The 17,684-nt window shown below is 45.0% G+C and overlaps 1 protein-coding gene across 1 annotated transcript in view; it reads right to left on the bottom strand.

Annotated features, from left to right (window-relative positions):
• Nucleotides 1–17,656, bottom strand: part of Adgra3 (adhesion G protein-coupled receptor A3) — a 100,667-nt gene extending 83,011 nt beyond the window's left edge. The window contains exon 1 of the mRNA XM_021657884.2: nucleotides 17,225–17,656. Coding sequence (XP_021513559.1) covers nucleotides 17,225–17,436 — 212 coding nt within the window. The 5' untranslated portion in view covers nucleotides 17,437–17,656. The remainder of the gene's footprint in view (nucleotides 1–17,224) is intronic.
• Between the last annotated feature and the right edge of the window lie 28 nt (nucleotides 17,657–17,684).

The raw sequence follows: 17,684 nt of genomic DNA, 5'->3' as shown, positions 1-17,684 counted from the left end.
GCTGAGGATGACCTTGAATTTATGATATCCTCTATACTTCCCAAAGGCTAGGATTACTGGCAGGCACCGCCATGCTGGACACCTGCACCACTGGACACTGCACCCAGGGTGTTCTGCATGCTAGGCAAGCAGGCCACCAACTGAACTACCCAGCCTGGACTCCACATGTGGGCAAAGACAGAGCTCACTACTCTGTATAGAACAAAAAAAAAAAGAAAAAAAAACTAAAAGAGGAAGGAAGAAAAGAAAAACCATCTTTTGGGGATTTTTAAGGGATAGTTCTATTGGTAAAATACTTGCAAGGCAAGTGTGAGAGATGTGGGGGAAGCATACTTAATCCCAGTGTGTGTGTGTATGTGTGTGTGTGTGTGTGTGTGTGTCCATCCTATCTATTAAGGAAATTTTTACAAAAATGCCTGTAATTCCTATATTGACAGATGACCATGTATTCACCCAAAGCTCAGAAATTCAGAAAAGCAGCCTGGGCTACTCATGGAGCTGTAACGTAAAAATCTGTATTCCTGTGGTGAAGGCAGAAACAGGGATACAGCAGGGTTCACGTGCTAAATCTGCTCCTCAACTGTTCAAGTCTTAAAGAAAGGAACTCTGAGACAAGAAAGAAATCCAGTTAACACAGGGAGAGCTCAAGGTCCTAATGTTGGGGTTAGCCCTAGGGAAGGAGGGCAGGTCTCAACTGGCAAGTGAGGGGCAATTACAGCAGCTAAGAGCAGTGAATAAAGACAGGGAAGAAACCAGGCAGCCCAGATGCTAATCACAGCAGCCCCCACCCTCTCCAACCCTCCCTGGCTGCCTCTGCCAAGAGGGCCCCTGCACTTACTGTGTGAATGCCATATAATGATGCAATGAATCCCTTCTAATAAAACTACTGGGGCTTCATTAACGTCTATGCCTTTAAAAAAAAAACACCTCGGTGATCTTGTCAGGTTTGATTTGGTTTTGTGAGCTATGTAAATTCACAGAATTCTGGCATTTAAAGAGCCCTTAAGGACAACCTAGCTCAAAACCTCACATCCCTTTCAGTGAAGTGAAGGCCAGAGTAGCTGTGACAAGTTAAGAGCTACAATGCACACTTGGCAAAGCCAGTGTGAATTCCCTGAAAGCACTCAGTCTGGTGTTATCCCTTTTGCTTCCTCCTTTGTCATTATTAAACAGGGATCCTGGAGCACAGAAGCACAAGGAACTTGAATTTTCCCTAAAAGTTAGGCAGAATGGTGAACACTGGTTTTGTTTCTGATAAAGACATAAGGCAGCTGATGTCCCCCTGGCCCCTGCCCCAGGTGTGCTGGGCAGCTGTGTTTGATGTAAGGCCATTTGTGATTCCGGGATGAAGCAGGCAGTCTCAAGAATGCAGATGAGCAAGCCAGACCTAATATAGCCAACACGACATTTCAAACCCAAACAGGACTGCCCTGGTCACTCCCACAACTATTGAATGCAAGCAAAATGAGATAATAGACTTCTTCCCTTCAACAATTGGCTGCTGTGTCCTAAAGTGCTAAGTGCATCTTCTTGGTTCCTGTTTCCCCCATCAGTCAGCCACCTCTAAGGAAGCTGTTCAGTGTACACCAGTCTCCAGGATCAACCATGTTACAAAAGTTTACACCACCCCTACTGCCAAATGGTAGCTTCTGTGGTATAGCAGCAGTTAGAACTGCAGGCCTGGAGCCACAGAGGCAGCCATAAGCCAGGCTCTGCGACCTGAAACCCACCTGTCCGGAGAAGATACCTAGCTGTGCTTCAGCGGCACCTGTGAAAACGTGGGCACTACCTCCTGTGTAAATCAGACAGCCAGGAATGTAGTGTTTGTGAAGTTAACCCAGCAGCTACTACATGACTAGCATCAAGATGCTGTTGTCTCTGGAACTGGAAAATCAGCTAAGAATGCTGATGTTCTAAAACTCAAGGAGGTCTACACACACCTTATACTTCCCAAGCCCTGGCAGTTCAAGCCAAACCAGTCTGGGAAGGAAAATAAATAAATAAACAAACAAACAAATAACTAAATAAATGAAACTTTTAATCTTTTCAGGTGATGAGTGTTCTGTGTCCACCTGATAGGGCTAAGGTGCCCAGGTAGCTGATAAACGTTACTTCTCTGGTTCTGGGACATCTGTGTGCGCGGTACTTTCAGATCCAGGCTGGGGCTTGTACCATCACTGCTGACCCCAGTCCTGGTGCAGAGATTCCAGAACTCTGACTCTGGGATGAGTCACACTAGAGTCTCCCACTTCTCCAGCTGCACACAGGGCTGCCCCTTAGACAGTCCAATGAGCCAATTCCTCTATCATTTCCCTCCCTCCTCCATCTACATCCCACTGTCCTTATTTTTCTGAAGAACCCTAGTGTACCTGTGAATGAGGTAATTCAACAGTAGTTATTCCAATGTTGAAAGCTACAGATCTCAAAATGAACTCATCCAAAGGTAAGAAAGAGGGTATTTTCTAAAATCCTATCCTTAAAAGAAAGGTGAGGACAGGATCTTTCATTTTACTGTCCTTCCCAGCGATATCCCACCAAAAACTAAAACTCAACACTGGAAAATAAACTGTGCCATTACACAACACAACAATAAGGCATACATGGAATTACAGAAACTCTTTCTCTAGGGACCCGTAAACCAAGGTCAACCCCCTGCTTATAGGGCACAAACTGAAGTACCTGTCCCTCAAAGTCCACTTTGGGAAACCAATGAGTTTATAAGGCTTATTTACAAAGTCTAGGTGGAGGGTTACTTACAGGAGCATGAGTGACCTCCAAAAAGCCATATCACCTCCGAGTCTCACTCTATGATGGACAATGACCTCCCTGTGGCTACACAGAGTGCCCATCCCTTTCATTTAACTTCCAACCCTTTATACAACACTGTAGCACCTACAGAGTCCATGTGCAATTAGGACAGTCCTGTGTGCAAATAGCAGGGAGATGCAGGAGAGAGCTGTCAAAATCTCAGGTGAGAGTGCAGCCCTTCTTTCTCTGAGTGAAAGCCAGCAGTGAACGCGTGGACAGTCACAGCTGTTCTGAGGGTTGTTAGGCCAAGGGGACGGGGCTCCGCAACACTGGCTCCATAGACCAAGGTAAAACAGAAACTCAAGAGCATGAAAACTTCCTCGCCAGCCCTGTTATCCCAGCTCAGGCCAGGAAAGTGAGGAGCCTCTTTTTCACCGAGTGCAGCACCTGAGGACACTCTCCTAGTCTGCTGCCACCTGCTCACCCTCTCCAGGTACTAAGACTCAGAACAGATCTCCCTATTTCTTCTCCCACAGCTGCTGCACACATGGAGATAAGAATGGCCCAATCTAAAAGATTTTATCATCATTAAAATGGTAATAGATGCAAAAGTGAACATATGGAAATAAGGAGTATACAATTTTTTAAAATATGTAAAATTAAGTATTAAAGTTCTTAACAGCCTTGAGAACCGCACATGGTGGCTAACTGCTACCTGAATCCATGGGCAACCTTTTTACTTTTCTTCAGTTTCCTACTGAGATGCCCTCAGTTCGGTCACAGCGGAGTGGGGAACATTGCCTGGCAACTTGACAGGATCTAAAGTCATGTAAGACAAAACTCCGGGCCAGTGTGTGAGGGAGCTTCTACCTGGGTTAACTGAGGTGTGAAGAACTACCCTACGCCCTTTCCACCGCAGCAGCCATCTTGTGGTAAGTCACCACAGTGAGGAACACAAAGGGGAAGAGGAAAATCACTCACTATGTTCTCCAGGCCTTTCAGGAAACATGGAGTTGTTCCTTTGACCACACATATGGGAATCTACAAAAGGGTGACATTGCAGACATCAAGGGAATGGGCACTGTTCAAAATAGAATGCCCTACAGACCCAAAAAATCTGGGCCCAGGGGTCTTTTCTGAGACTGATACTCCAACCAAGGAGATAACCTAGAATGCCTGCACAGATGTAGCCCACAGCAACTCAGTATCCAAGAGGGTGCCCTAGTAATGGGAACAGAGGCTGTCTCTGACATGAACTCAGTGGCTGGCTCTTTGATCACCTCCCTATGAGTGGGGAGTAACCTTACCAGGCTACAGAAGACAATGCAGCCAGTCCTGATGAGACCTGATAGACTAGGGTCAGATGGAAGGGGAGGAGGACCTCTCCTATCAGTGGACTTGGAGAGGAGCATGGGAGGAGATGAAGGAGGGAGAGTCGGATTGGGAGGGGATGAGAGAGGGGGGCTACAGCTGGAATACAAAGTGAATAAACTATAATTAATATAAAAAATTAAAATTAAAAAAAGGAATGCCCCATAAGTGTTACCATGGCAAAACTGGATAAGTCTACCTCACCCAGCATGCCATGGGCATCGCTGTGAACAAGCAGGTTAATAGCAAGATCCTGGCCAAGAGAATCAGCACATGTATTGAACAAATCAAACACTTGCAGAGCCAGGACAGCTTCCTGAAGCGCATAAAGGAGAAAGACGAGAAGAAGACGGCGGCCAAGGAAAAGGTACCTGAGTTCAGCTCAGGCACCAGCCTGCGCCCCCCAGAGAAGCACACTTTGTGAGGACCAACAGGAAGGAGCCAGAGCTGCTGGAGCCCATCCCATACAAGTTCATGGCCTGATGTACAAATAAATAAATAAATAAAGGACCCAGACTGTTTAAGAAAAAAAAAAAAACCCACCCTACATGGAAGGTAGCTCCCTCCCTCCACTGAGTAGGGTCCTAGACTGCATATAAAACAGAAAGTGAGCCGGGCACCAGTGTTCCTCTGTTTCCTGTCTAGATGCAGTGAGGCCTCTCCCATGCCTCCCTGCTGCCAGAGATCATCTTAGAAAACTGTGACCCAAGACAAACCTTTGTCCAGTATGTTGTCAGGTATTCTGTCAACCAAAAAAATGTAACTAGGACACCCCATTACCACACAGGGGGGTTCAAATATTTTTTCCTCCAAAGATCCCTGAAAAATAAACTCTAATAAAAGAGTTAACTAGGGCTAATTAAAGCAAGAAATAATTTTAAATAATCTAAACAGTATATATTTATTTCTTCAAGGCTCACACTGTATATGACACCTATCCCTTTGCCCCAGGGTCCCTTGTCCTTCCTGGGTCTATTCCTCTTAGCAAGGGAAAGCATGCAGACTGTTTTCAGGAGGTTTCTAGCCCAAGCCACAAGATGAAAGGACCAATTCAGCTGCTGAAATCCAGTAATCTGGGAGTGTGATATCAAATGCAGTCATCACACTAAAGGACAGAATAAGAAGGAAAATGCAGGGGGGCTATGTGTGTATGGGGGCAGAAACTAAAGAGCAACTAACAAAAGACTGAAGGAAGAGGGAGGGAATTAGACAGCATGAGTTCAAGGAGCTCAGCTACGTAGCAGAGCGGGCATGCAGCACAGTCCTACAAGAAATACTCGGGAGCTTTGAACAGAGGAGGAAGAACACACCAGAGTGTGCCAAGGATGCCTTTACAAACCACGTGAGAAGCTCCAAGAGCAAAGAAGAGGCAGGCTTTCCCAAAGGCCATAAGCAATTGAAATAAGGAACAGAACTATGTGGCTAAGACAGAGAAGCACTGAACCACAAGAGGAAGAGTGTAGGGGGTAGAGTTGGACTCTCACATGTAACTCGTCTGCTTTGAGTATTCTAAGGCTTGGTGAGCCTCCACAACTTCATCCCATCTCACTTAAGAATCACGAGAGATGTCTCCGCAGCCCAATGAGAGAACAGGGAAACTGGACCTCCCTGTACAGAAAAATACTGAATGTTCATGTGCCTGAACCTGATAAAGAGATCAATGTGACCACCAGGAACACACAGCCTGGTCAGAGAGCGGGATAGCGAATCCAGTCACCCCACAAAAAAACAAGCAAAGAGCAGGTAGGAAGTGGGCAGCAGGCAAGGTGAGCTAGTCTTTTCAAAAAGGGTACAGTGCAGACTCCAAGCTCCCATTGCAAGCATATTAGAATTCCCAGTCTAGGCATGAAGGGAGAGCTTACACTTGGGCTTAGAGAATGATAAACAAAAAAAAAAACATTAAAAAAGACAACATCCTGTCTAAGCCCCCTGGTTCCCTTGACTGAAAGATTTTGAGATAAATAAAAAGAGACCTAGATAGATAGTTATACATTCACATATGCACATATACACATATCGCTAGCAAGAGGGTGCTGTGTAATAGTAGATGCAGGTGTTATAGAGATACATCACCTTATATAATAATATAAATAAGTTATGGGATATATAAACATTAACAATGAATTGGCTCATAAACATAATGGTTATTATTTTTAAGAATATAGAGCATCATCCTATCAATCACACTAAGGAATGTGCAAGAACAGTGGCACACTGTTTCAGAATGCAAATGTAAGACAAGTTTATAAAGAAAAGCTAGAATATGATGTATCCGAAGCTCAGGGTTTCTGGCAATAGAAGGAGAACAAGAATACCTGGAAGAGCTTCAAAGCTCTATTTCCTAATCCGAAGGGCACACCCATCCATGCTTGCTGAGCCAGTATTTGATATACTTATCACTATATTTTTCTATTTAATACTTAATAAAAAAAATCACTAAAAAAGGGTAATACTAACAGAAAGAACATCATAAATACTGCCCTGCCATCTCCACTTTTTCACAAGAAGTCAGTAAAAAACGGCACAGTCAAGAAGGCTTTTTAAGCCTTATCTTGATGAGAAGGAATCAATTTAATTACACTCAGAATCAAGCAGGCCTAAAGAAAGAAAACATTAGCACCGAGTGTTAAGAACCTTCCATGTAAAGGCTGCTCAGAGTTTCCTTCAATTAAATCCAAGGGGGAATCTAGACTGAAAAGCCAGGCCAGCACAGGAGTCCCTGTTAACTGTCGGTCCCTAGAGCAAGCAAGTGTTCTTCACAGATGGAGAGGAACATCCCTGGACAGGAGTTTGTATGGGGCCAGTCATACACCACAAATCATGCACTGATGAGATTCATATATGTCAATCCCATTCAACGATTGTCCTTGGGGAGGGAGGCATTGCCATCTGAGAGGAACTATCCCCGGGAGTCTTCCATTCTCTCCAGCCCTGGAAGGGAGCATAGCAGGCTTGGCCCCCTAGGAAAAAAAAGAGTCTGCAGATGTCCAACCTTCAACAGGTAGCAGGGGCGGCACTATCACAAACAGAGCTAACAAGCCTTATAAAGATTTTTCTCTTGCTCTGGTGACATTGTCTGTCACTGGCCAAGATCCTAAGTGAACTCAGTAAAAGTTCTTTACAGACTGCCAGGGTAGTAATTCAACCTTCTTTGTGTAGAATACATAATTCTACAGACTTGCCCCAACACCCATTTTGGGAAAATATGACAAGTATACAAATATTATGGTTTTTAAACTTAGAAAGGCAAAATATGTGAAGGAATACAAAGGGCAACAGAGTTAAGATTTGTGTTTTATTTAAATTAAGAACCAAGAATGCTGGTCAAGTGAACTGATAAGGCGCTAAAGGCAACTGACACATGCCTGAGAGCTCAGTCGATTCATGTGGCAAATGAGTTCTGTGCTCTGAAATCCCCAGCCATGTCTCCAGAAAACCTGCCAGCTGTGAAGTCAGCAGACAAGGAGGTCTGCAGGACTGCCTCCTTCAGGCCCAACCCAAACAGCAAGAAAACCAGGAAGTGAGTATCAGGTGGTGAGTTATCGCCATAGAAACCTCAAATGTCAATGGGGACAAAAACACAAATGACCCTTCCATACATTAAATTAATTATATTAACCCTTGCTGAGAACTACGTCATCTCTTTTTCTTTATCAGGCCAGTCATTTAGCTTTCCTGCTTCTCTTTTAGAGACTGATGAAAATGCAGCTACAAGACCAGACCTCAGGCCTGTGCAAAGCCTCCCGTCCTGTGACCCTCAGCATCTTTATTTTTCTTCTACCTTCCTGCAAGCTGCAGACTCCAAGTCCTGAACTATCTCTTCCCATACACAGCGAGGACTGTCCAAAGCCCAAAACTGGTGTTTGACATTTATTCTTCTCTTCTGGTGTTCTTCGCCGTAGGGATCCTCATTTTTAAATCACTTGAATTCACTCAGCAACTAGCTATTCATACTGTGGTAGTTTTCGGAAGATTCAGGTGACTCGCCATCTCCACTTAATAGCCCCTGCTCTCTGAGAAAGTTTATTCATGGAAACTGGACCTTGAGTAGTGCCAGGAATGGAATCTCTCTCTAGTTTTAAATCTAAGAGCAGGGATTAAAGAGACCTTGAGCAGGGACCTTTTCTGTTTTGTTGCTCATCCCAAAGCAAACACACAGCTGGCCCTCAAATACCAGTGGGACAAATGGTGGTGCTTGTCAGGGCTTTTCAAGTTCATTCATTTACCAAGCCACTGCACATCTTTAACACCATCCTGCCCTCACCCACCTTCCCAGCGTTAGATAACACGCCTGGTTCTACAAGCTATTCTTCTGGTCTCCTGGGAACAAGGCTCCAGCCCACAGGTCTTGGCTAACTGTTCCAGGAATGTCACTTAATTTCATCCCTCTTTTCTGCACTTAGAACTTAGCCCCTCCCCCTCCTCCCTCCCAGAGGCAGCTGCCCTCAATTTGATTCTGGGCTCTTTTTTCCATCTTCCTTTGTTGTAGCAGAGGACAGCTGGTAGCTATAATTAACCCTTAAGGTTACTGGGATACCTTACAACGGGTTTTTAATCCCAGGTGACCTTGGAATCAAAAAAATCTCTAATGTCTGGGACCCCATTCCTGAACAACTACCATCAGAGCACAGGTCTGTGGTCCAAGTATGATAACATTTAATGCTCTTGGATGATGTAAATGAAATTTTCACTAGCGCACTCCTAATCAGGCTTCAGGAAAGCAGAAACAACTGGTCCCTTATACCCCGAGGCTGGGTTAGATACAAGCCTGGAGCATCTTTCAACACCTTGCTTTTGGAAACAGGCCTGGAGCATCCTTCACTGCCTTACTTCACCACCATGTGTGTTTCCTGTCCTGGCATGAAAATCTTGGAGAGATTTCCACGAATAATGACGTGATTGTGTGCTGCAAGTTGAAAACACTAAGAACTGTAGAGATACTTGTGCCCAGGAGATAGACAAGAAAGAGAAAACAACACAACCATGGTCAATCGAACAAAAGGATCTATCACTGGGTCACTGGCAAATTCCTCTTAAGCCTGTCTTACAGACCTCCCTTTAGACACTCTGACTTCGTCCAACATATTAAAAGCCCCACAAACAACCTCCATGTTCGGCCCTGTCTCAGCAGAATGTGACAATTTGGGAGGGCATGGGTTAAATCACATCCTGAGGCACTGGACTGATGGTCATATGTTGGGAGTGTTCTGATGCTTTATTTTGATTCCGGTTGTTGGCTCTCAAGATCTGGTTATTCCCCGATAGACCTACCCTTGTTGTATAAACCTGCCTAAGACATATACCGGACTGGTTGATTAAATGGCTTATACCTGGACTATGGGTTCAAGATAATCATGGGAGACAGACAGACAGGAAGAGAGGCGGAAGGAGGATGCCACGATTGATTAGCGTGGAGAAGAAACCACGTGGGCCAGGAGAAAGGACTCCAAGGATGGCATGGATGAAAAAACACCAAGTATAATCAAGTATTTATAAGATTATGGATGGAGGGTAGCCCAGATAAAGACAGTTAAGGCGGATGATACTGGATAGGGCTGGGAGATGGGTGGTGAGGTTATTGAGACAGTGTAGATAGAAATATCTGCCTGGTCCAAAGTAAATAAGGCAATTATAGAATCTAACAGGTGTCTGTGTCTTGTTCTTTGTGATAGCAAGTTAAATAATATTGCTGTGATAACATAGGGCAAATAATAAATAGCACTATATAGCCCAACACTCATTTTTATTTTCTACAACAGTCATATCCACTCAAAAAGAGGCATGACAGGCACCATACCACTAGAAGGCAGGAGGCAGAGTTCCAGAAGGCGATGTAAGGCTGGGACAGATTTGATCTAATGGGTAAAAACAATTAAAATTAAATTAGAACAGTCAACTCTAGAGCTACGACATGAAACTATTACAAACATGAACAGCGAGTAACTAACTGGATTCATACAGTTGCAGACCCGCACATTTACTACAATGAAAAGTAGGAGAAAAGGAAACATCAGAAGCAGATTCTTGTCTTTCGGACAGTCCTCAGTGTAAGTAGGAAAACAGAGGTTCAAACTCAGGCCTCCAGTCTGCAGACAAGTAAGTAGGAAATGGGGGCAAAGACTGTGCTTGGCCTGGGGTCTGACCTTGTACTTGACCACCTCAGGTTCTAAACAGGAAGATTCAGAGGACAAGAAATGCTTTGCAAAGTGAAGTGCAATAGCAAAGCCGATGTTTGCTGTCTACTCAGCACAGCACCTATGTGCTAAGAGTGAAGAAGATTCCAGAGAGCTTGCAGATATCATCCAGGCATGCAGGGGTTCCCTTACTGGACATGCAAAATTGAAGGAAATTTAGTCAAAAGGAAAAACACAACCTTGGGAGGACCTTCTTGCTTTTAAACTGCCTTCTTTTGCATTAAACTAAATTCAAACATGCATGCAGGATAAACCATACAAAGAACATACAAAGAACCAAGTTGCTGACCAACAACCAAAACCTTAAAAGAGTAGGTTTGCATCTACAGCCTTTTAATCTTAGTGAAGACTGATTTTACAGGCCACTTGAACTCAACAGCTCTCTATGTGAGAAACTTTTTCTATTTACAGGAAAACTGTTAATATAATAATGCATTCGTTGTAGTCTGTGGACATAAGATTTCCAGAGTCAAGGCGGAACAGAAAGCAGCATCCCCAGGAGCAGCTGAATTAAAGTCACTATAAAAAACTAGCCCACAGTGCATGGTGCTGCAAGGCTGTAATGCTTGTCATCAAAGCTCAGCACAGGGCACTGAAAAGGCAGAGACAGGAGGATTACCAGAAAAAGAGGCCAATAAGAAAACCAAATAAGTTAAAAAAAAAAAAAAGTTTCTATCCTAGGTCACTTTCTGATTTACTTCCAAGGATTTGGTTTTGTTTTGTTTGGGGGAGGGGGGTTGTCTTATTTTGTCTTGTTTGTTTTTACTTCTTCCATCTCTTAACTGTTTTTTAAGATCATCTTTACAGACTCCTAGGGACAGAAGCAGGGACAGCACTGAAACAAACATTTCCAAACTTCCCAAGGTTCCTTTGTGTCTTGCCCTGGCATACTGCCAAACCTACCAACTGCTCTCCTGTATTCCTGGTCTAAAGGACTCCAAGCAGGCAAGAAGCAACAGGATTTTGGGGCGGGGTTATGCAAAACCTTGACCTCACATCAAAAAACACTTAAGATAGGAGAGAGGCATCCATAGACCAAAAATGCTTAAGTCTCTTCCACATTCTGCATTGTTTCTTCGAATTATTCCTTGTAGGAATTTAAGATGCTATATTCAAGTAGGTCAAATGTAACCATAGATGCACCACCTACAGCCATTTCTGAATCATGGGTCCCACAGCTACGCAATACTAAACCAGACTAAAATAAATAAATGCTCTCATTTGCTGTAACAGTGTGCAAGTCTGATTTCACATCCTTCTTTCACCCTCCACTCTTGTTGATTTTCCACCACCCGCTCTTGAATCTTTGTTGACAATACACTTGCCAATAAAGAATACCTGCTGTATCAAACAGGTCTTCTCTGAATCCTTCCCTTCCAGGCTATGTGCATGGCTATCCAGTGCCATGGGATGTGACATAAGAAGTATGGGATAGACTGTATCTCTGTGCTCCAGGGTATGATTAGCCCACATGAGACCTTAGAAGTAGAGAGGGACAGGAGGAAGAAGAGAGGAGAAATAGGTAGGGCAAAAGCAAAGTGACCTAAGACCAAACCATGAGGACATTCAGTGAAAAATTCACAGAAATTGAACCAGACTGTGAAGGATGCAGAATTTACCAGAGCACAGACGCCAAGTTCTATAGAAAGCTAAGTACAAACTCTGTTCAAGGGACAATGAGAGGCACAATGGCTAGATGGAAACCACAAGAGTAAAAACGGTTAGGACTCCTGCCTGCTGACCCTTCTGACTTTTCGCTGGGACAGACTCTGCAGGAAAGCAGTGTATTTTAGTGGATCAGAGCTGCCAGCACTCACCACCAAAGAACTGCAAAAGACACCTACAGAAAGAAAAACTAATCTGTGCTGAATACAGGGCAATCAGGCTACAGAGGCAAGATACTGAAATCATAGACAGCAACCTTACAGTGGCTACCTGGGATCACCATAGGTTAATTAAAGGGGGAGAGTGGGTGTTCCATAAAAAATCACTGTTTCTCTCTCTTTCTCTCTGTGACTCCACTTGTCTGGCTAGTAGCAACCTGGTGCCCACAAAGAGCTTTAGACATAGGCTGGATACAATTGGAGAAAACAAGCCTGCTGGCTATTGCCTTCTGAATTTGAGTCCCATCAGAGGACAGAAATGGGCAGGACCCTGCTGACTATTATGAAATTCCCAGTGCCTTCACTTTCCGAAAAGACTCTCCTTTCTCCTCCTCTTCCCACCTTCCTCCTTTAACCTTCTCCCTTCACCTATGTTCTTTGAGAACACAGAAGGCTCCTCTCCCTGCAATCACAGCTGCCTACCCTCTTGCTCCTTTATGCCTGGTTACACATTGTTTCCTATTACTCTGGCAGGGAGAAAAAGTCCCTGGCTGCCAACAAAAGCCACACTCTGCTTATGCTCATCTATCTATCTACATCTATCTCAACTCCCACTACCACTTCTCCTCTTGGCAACTGTCTCCAATCCTATTTAATCTACTCCCATACCCATGCTCCTCAGGCAACCCGAGTCCTTTAAGAACACCACAACCTCCTGCTTTCTTTCTCCTCAAACTCCTGCCTCATCCATATTGTTTCTACCTTCCCCAACCCCCTTCTATGGACCCTGCTCTTGAAGGGCCTTGAGACCTTCAGCTGTGGAAGACTAGTCCTGCTATGCCTGCACGTGGTCTCTGGGCAGCTTCTCCCACCTTGAAACTATAACCTTTGGGTTCTCACGATCAGTCTTCTCTTTGCTCCACTAGCCTCAGTGGCTCCTCCAGGAGAGCAGTCTGCTTTACAGTCTCCTGTGGTTCCACTGTAAAAGGGTGTGTGTTTTTCCTCCCAGCACCAACCTCCTGAAATAGTGACTCATGAGGCTCAAAATATATTTATAAACACCTAGGCCACATAGGTAGGCTCTTCCCTAACTTGCTCATAACTTAAAATAACCCATTTGTGCTGATCTACGTTCTGCCACATGGCTGGTTACCTGTGCTCAGGTACCATTCATCATCTGTCATCTTCCATTCTTCCCACACCTGGCTCTATCCCAGAATCCTTTCTGCCTGCTAGATGCCCTACCTTCTTTTCAATTTTTGTTTTTTGTTTTTTTAATTGACAGGCAATGCATCCATAAAATTTGCCAGATCTTCTCTCTACATTCCATCATACCCTGGTTTCTGCCTGGGACGACACCCTCCTCCTTCTCATCTCCTTCCCAACTTCCCCCAAAAGGCAGGTGTATGAAATAACAGTTATGTCAAAGTCAATGTCAGGAAGCTATCTACACTAGTGGCCCAACACAAAATCCCCAGTCCAACTTGCTAACATCCAATCTATCCTCTGATGCACATTCTCTATTCTCCAATCCAATCTTTCTCTTTCCTGAGGCCCTACTCAAGTCCTTACCTCTTGCAGGAAAGAAAAATTAAAAAAATAAATAAATAAATCCCAGTGACTCTATAATACCCAAAATTCTCCCTACATAGGAAAAGTCTGCAGTGCAGGGCTTATTGCATAATTACAGGCAATCTTTAATTGTTCATTAATGTCACCCATTCCTGCTAGTCTGTCCTTTCTCTCCAACAATGTTTTAAGTTCCAGAACACTACAACAGTTCCTTTTCTCATCTCTGATACTGAGATTTAGACCAGGGATGTCTAAATAATTACAAGTTGACAGGAAACATGCAACATTTTATATAATAAAAACCCAAACTCAGACACTATTTTCATTTATCAAACAGTCTAAAAGAAAACTAGACCTCACTCCTAAGTGACAATTTGCTAATTTATTTATTTTCCTAGAATCACTGTGAAGACAACAACTGGGGAAATGCAGGGCTAATCCTGTAAAACTTTCAGCCAATCAAGTTCTCAGAAACTTTACTCAATATTGAAATTTTAATCAATTTCATATAAAATATCGGCATGAACTAAATAATTTGTTTCCTGCAAAACTATTAAATTCAGATATTTTTGTTCAATTTATATGTAAAATTCATAAATGTGACTTAATTCCTTAACAAACTCTACAAGAGAACCTGGGAACTAGAGTGCTCAGGCCAAAGACTTCTGCTCAATCTCTTTTGATAAACATAACTCTGGAAGTGAACTCAAGCCAAAGACTTCTGGTCAATCTCTTTTGATAAACATAACTCTGGAAGTGAGAGCTGTGCACTCACAAGGCTGAAAGGGGTCATGCTGTCCAGCTACAGCAATGCCAAGGTCCTCAACAAATAGAAAAGTAGCCTGTCCTTGTCATCCTCACTATCTGAACCAATTAAATTTCCCTCTCTGTAGCAACATGACAGCTCACTGAAGGTTTATTCAGAAACTGTTCTCCCAATACCTGTGTATCCCTCAAGAATAGTTGTTTGCCTATGCAGTGATGGGAATCAAACTCAAAACACTGTACAGACTAGGTCCATCATGTTCAACCACTGAACTATCCCTCCACACACTCCCACCCTGTATCTTGTTTGTATTTGCTGTAACTGACTAACTGCCCCTACCTTTGCACCTTTATTTGGAAAATAGGTCTTTGCAGGTATAATGAAGTAAGTGACTCTGACATGAGATGATCCTGAACTTAAAGAGGACCCTATATTCAACCCATGACTGCTCCTTTTTTGAAAGAGAGGGAGGGAGGGACGGGGGGAAGGAGGGGGAGAAAGCCACCTAAGGCACAAAGATACAAGGGAAAAAAGCCAGAGGAACTCAGATATGGAGGCCAAGGAGTATTCCAATAATGAACTGAAGGGCATCAGATACCAAAAGAAATCAAGGAAGGAGTCTATCCCAAACTTTGTGAGACTGACATCTTAGTTTTGAACTCTGGTCTCCTGAACTGATGGAGAATAAATTTATCATTTCAAGGAGCCAAGTGTGTAGCAGTCTACAGCAGCCTTAAAAAACTAACAGAAAACCCAAACTTCCACACCAAGGAGTCTCTCGAAGCAAAGGACACCAGACTAACATCGACGAAGGTAGATGTGGGTGTCTGATGAGAAGCATCTCATCTGCGGGTCAAGAATCTGGGACTATGACTCAGACACCAAATCACTCTGGGAACTTGTATCTGCCATTTGCCACAGTTCTTTTGATTGCTTGCCTGGAAAAATGAAGAATATAGCCTAAAAGGTCTTCTATCAGGCCTGAAATACCCTTAACGCGCTTCAGGAGCAGCTTAGCTGATCCTTAAATTAATTACTTCTTCCCAGTCACTTAATTTTATTAATTTTATTTTCATCTAAATAGCTTTTGGGCATAAAGAAAAAAAGAAACAGATGAAAATGACATTTCAGAGGCCTTCAACAACTACACTCATGCAAAATCTACTGCAATAATTGATACGAGGCCAAAAGTGATTTTATACAATATCATCATTGTTTTCAACAATCTTCATGTAATTGGTCTATTTCAGAAGAACGGAACATAAACAGGAATCAAGTCGAGTGCCACTCACTGACCCAGCATTTATTTGAGTGTTTATCAAGTCACTGCTCAAGTCAAGCCACTTGTGTGACTAATTTTTACAGTCACAGAGGCTTCTCCAACACTGGGCCTTTCTCTACCAGACTCAGACTGTAATTAAGGTATCCACACTTTTCCCTTCAAAGCATCTAGCCAAAAACTAACTAAACACAACTCTGGACGCCACCCGATGGCAAAGACAACAACGACGTTTCCTGTCAGTAAGAGTCCAACCGAAAAGAAACGACTTTAGCCATCTTCATCAGCCTGAGTGAACAGAAACAGTGTCTTGTGTTAAATGTCTCCTTCTCAAAGAATGGAAGGGAGGAAGAAAGGAAGGAGGGAGGGAAGGAGGGAGGAGGGAGGGAAGGAGGGGGAAGGAGGGAGGAGGGAGGGAGGAAGTCAACAAAGGTGTTGACAATGCTATTTGGATCCATTCTACCTTCTGTTGAGGTGAACTAAGTTAAAAATTCTACTTTAAGTGGTTTCATAGATCACACACGTCTTTGCTTTTATGTGTGTATAGGGGCAGCCTGGATTCTTTTTTAAGAAACCAACCAAAACAACATAGAAGAACACGAAGCCAAGGAACTCATATTTCAGGCTGACAAAACATCCACTAGACACACTCTGACTCAAACTTTTCCAAACCAATTCATCTTTCACAGAAAACAAAATCTAAAGTCACTGGCCCGACAGTTCGGTCCAACTGGCACAAAGAACTGCGTTTCCACGACGGAACCCTGAATCCTACAGCCAGTTCGGTTACCAAACTTTTCCTTCCAGGTGGAAACCCACAGCAAAACCCCAAAGTGCCCCCAACTTCTGCAGGACTCACTCAACAATCCCGAAGTTCTTGGCTTTCCATGCGAATTCTCACAGTTTAGTATGGGGCTGAAATGGACTTGAACAACTTTACCTCACATTTCTAAAACATTAGTAACTCTACTTTAGAAGTTTTTAAGGCAGAAAACAAGGGCTTCGTGTGGGTTTGGGGACCACACAGAGCCATCCGCGGGGTCTGCAAACTAGATCCACCTCAGTAGCAACTTCATTTCCAGTCAGGACGAACACTTCTGAGCTCGCATGGTGTTTTCTAGAAGCCCAGGACAGGATGAATGAGCTCAAACTGCACGGACTGGGTGTTTATTAGCATCTTCACGTGGTACTCCTCAGCAGGAGCAGCGCAGAAGTAGGGGTGGCACGGGACTCGCCCGGGAACTCCGAAAACTTTGCTTTGCGAACTAACAGAGGAGCAGAGGCGGCTGAGAGGGGGATCAGCCACCCAGGTCCCACACCAAGCCCCAGGGCTTCCCCAGCACCACCCCCTGCCCGCCGCTGCGCGCACACAAAGGAGCGCGGATGCCCGAGAGACCCCCGCGTCCATGAGGCGCATTCGGGAGCGAGGGGGGGTCCCAAGAAGGGGCCGCGGGGGCCGAGGGTTACTCACAATGTGACCGTGCGGTTGGGCAGCGTGTCCGGGGGCAGGACCTGCGCGAGCTCCAGGCTGCTGCACACCACCTTGCCCTCGGCGCCGGCCGCCCTGCCGGTGCCCCGGGCCCGACCGTCGTGCTTGCAGCCGGCGGGCAGCGCCGCGGCCCCGCGCTCCCCTCCCCACAGCAGGGCGAGCAGCGCCAGCGGCAGCAGTAGCGGCGGCTCCATGCCGCGGGCCGGGCCTGCGGGCCGAGAGGCGGCGCCGGCCTAGCGGGCGGCGGCGGGGCGGGGCGGGCCCGGCGGGAGCCCGAGCCTCTCTGCGGCCCGAGGAGCCGTCCCGCTCCGCCACGACATGCTCCTTTGTCCGCCGCCGCGCTCGGCCTCCGCGGAGCCGCGGGGTCAGGGCCGCCGGGTCGCGGCTGGCTGCTCGGCCCGCGGGAGCACCGCCTTCTCCCGCCGGCTCCTCCCCGCGCGCC

This window comes from Meriones unguiculatus, chromosome 12, assembly GCF_030254825.1.
Source record: "Meriones unguiculatus strain TT.TT164.6M chromosome 12, Bangor_MerUng_6.1, whole genome shotgun sequence".
Lineage (NCBI taxonomy): Eukaryota > Metazoa > Chordata > Mammalia > Rodentia > Muridae > Meriones > Meriones unguiculatus.
This window is presented reverse-complemented; position numbering and strand designations above follow the sequence as displayed.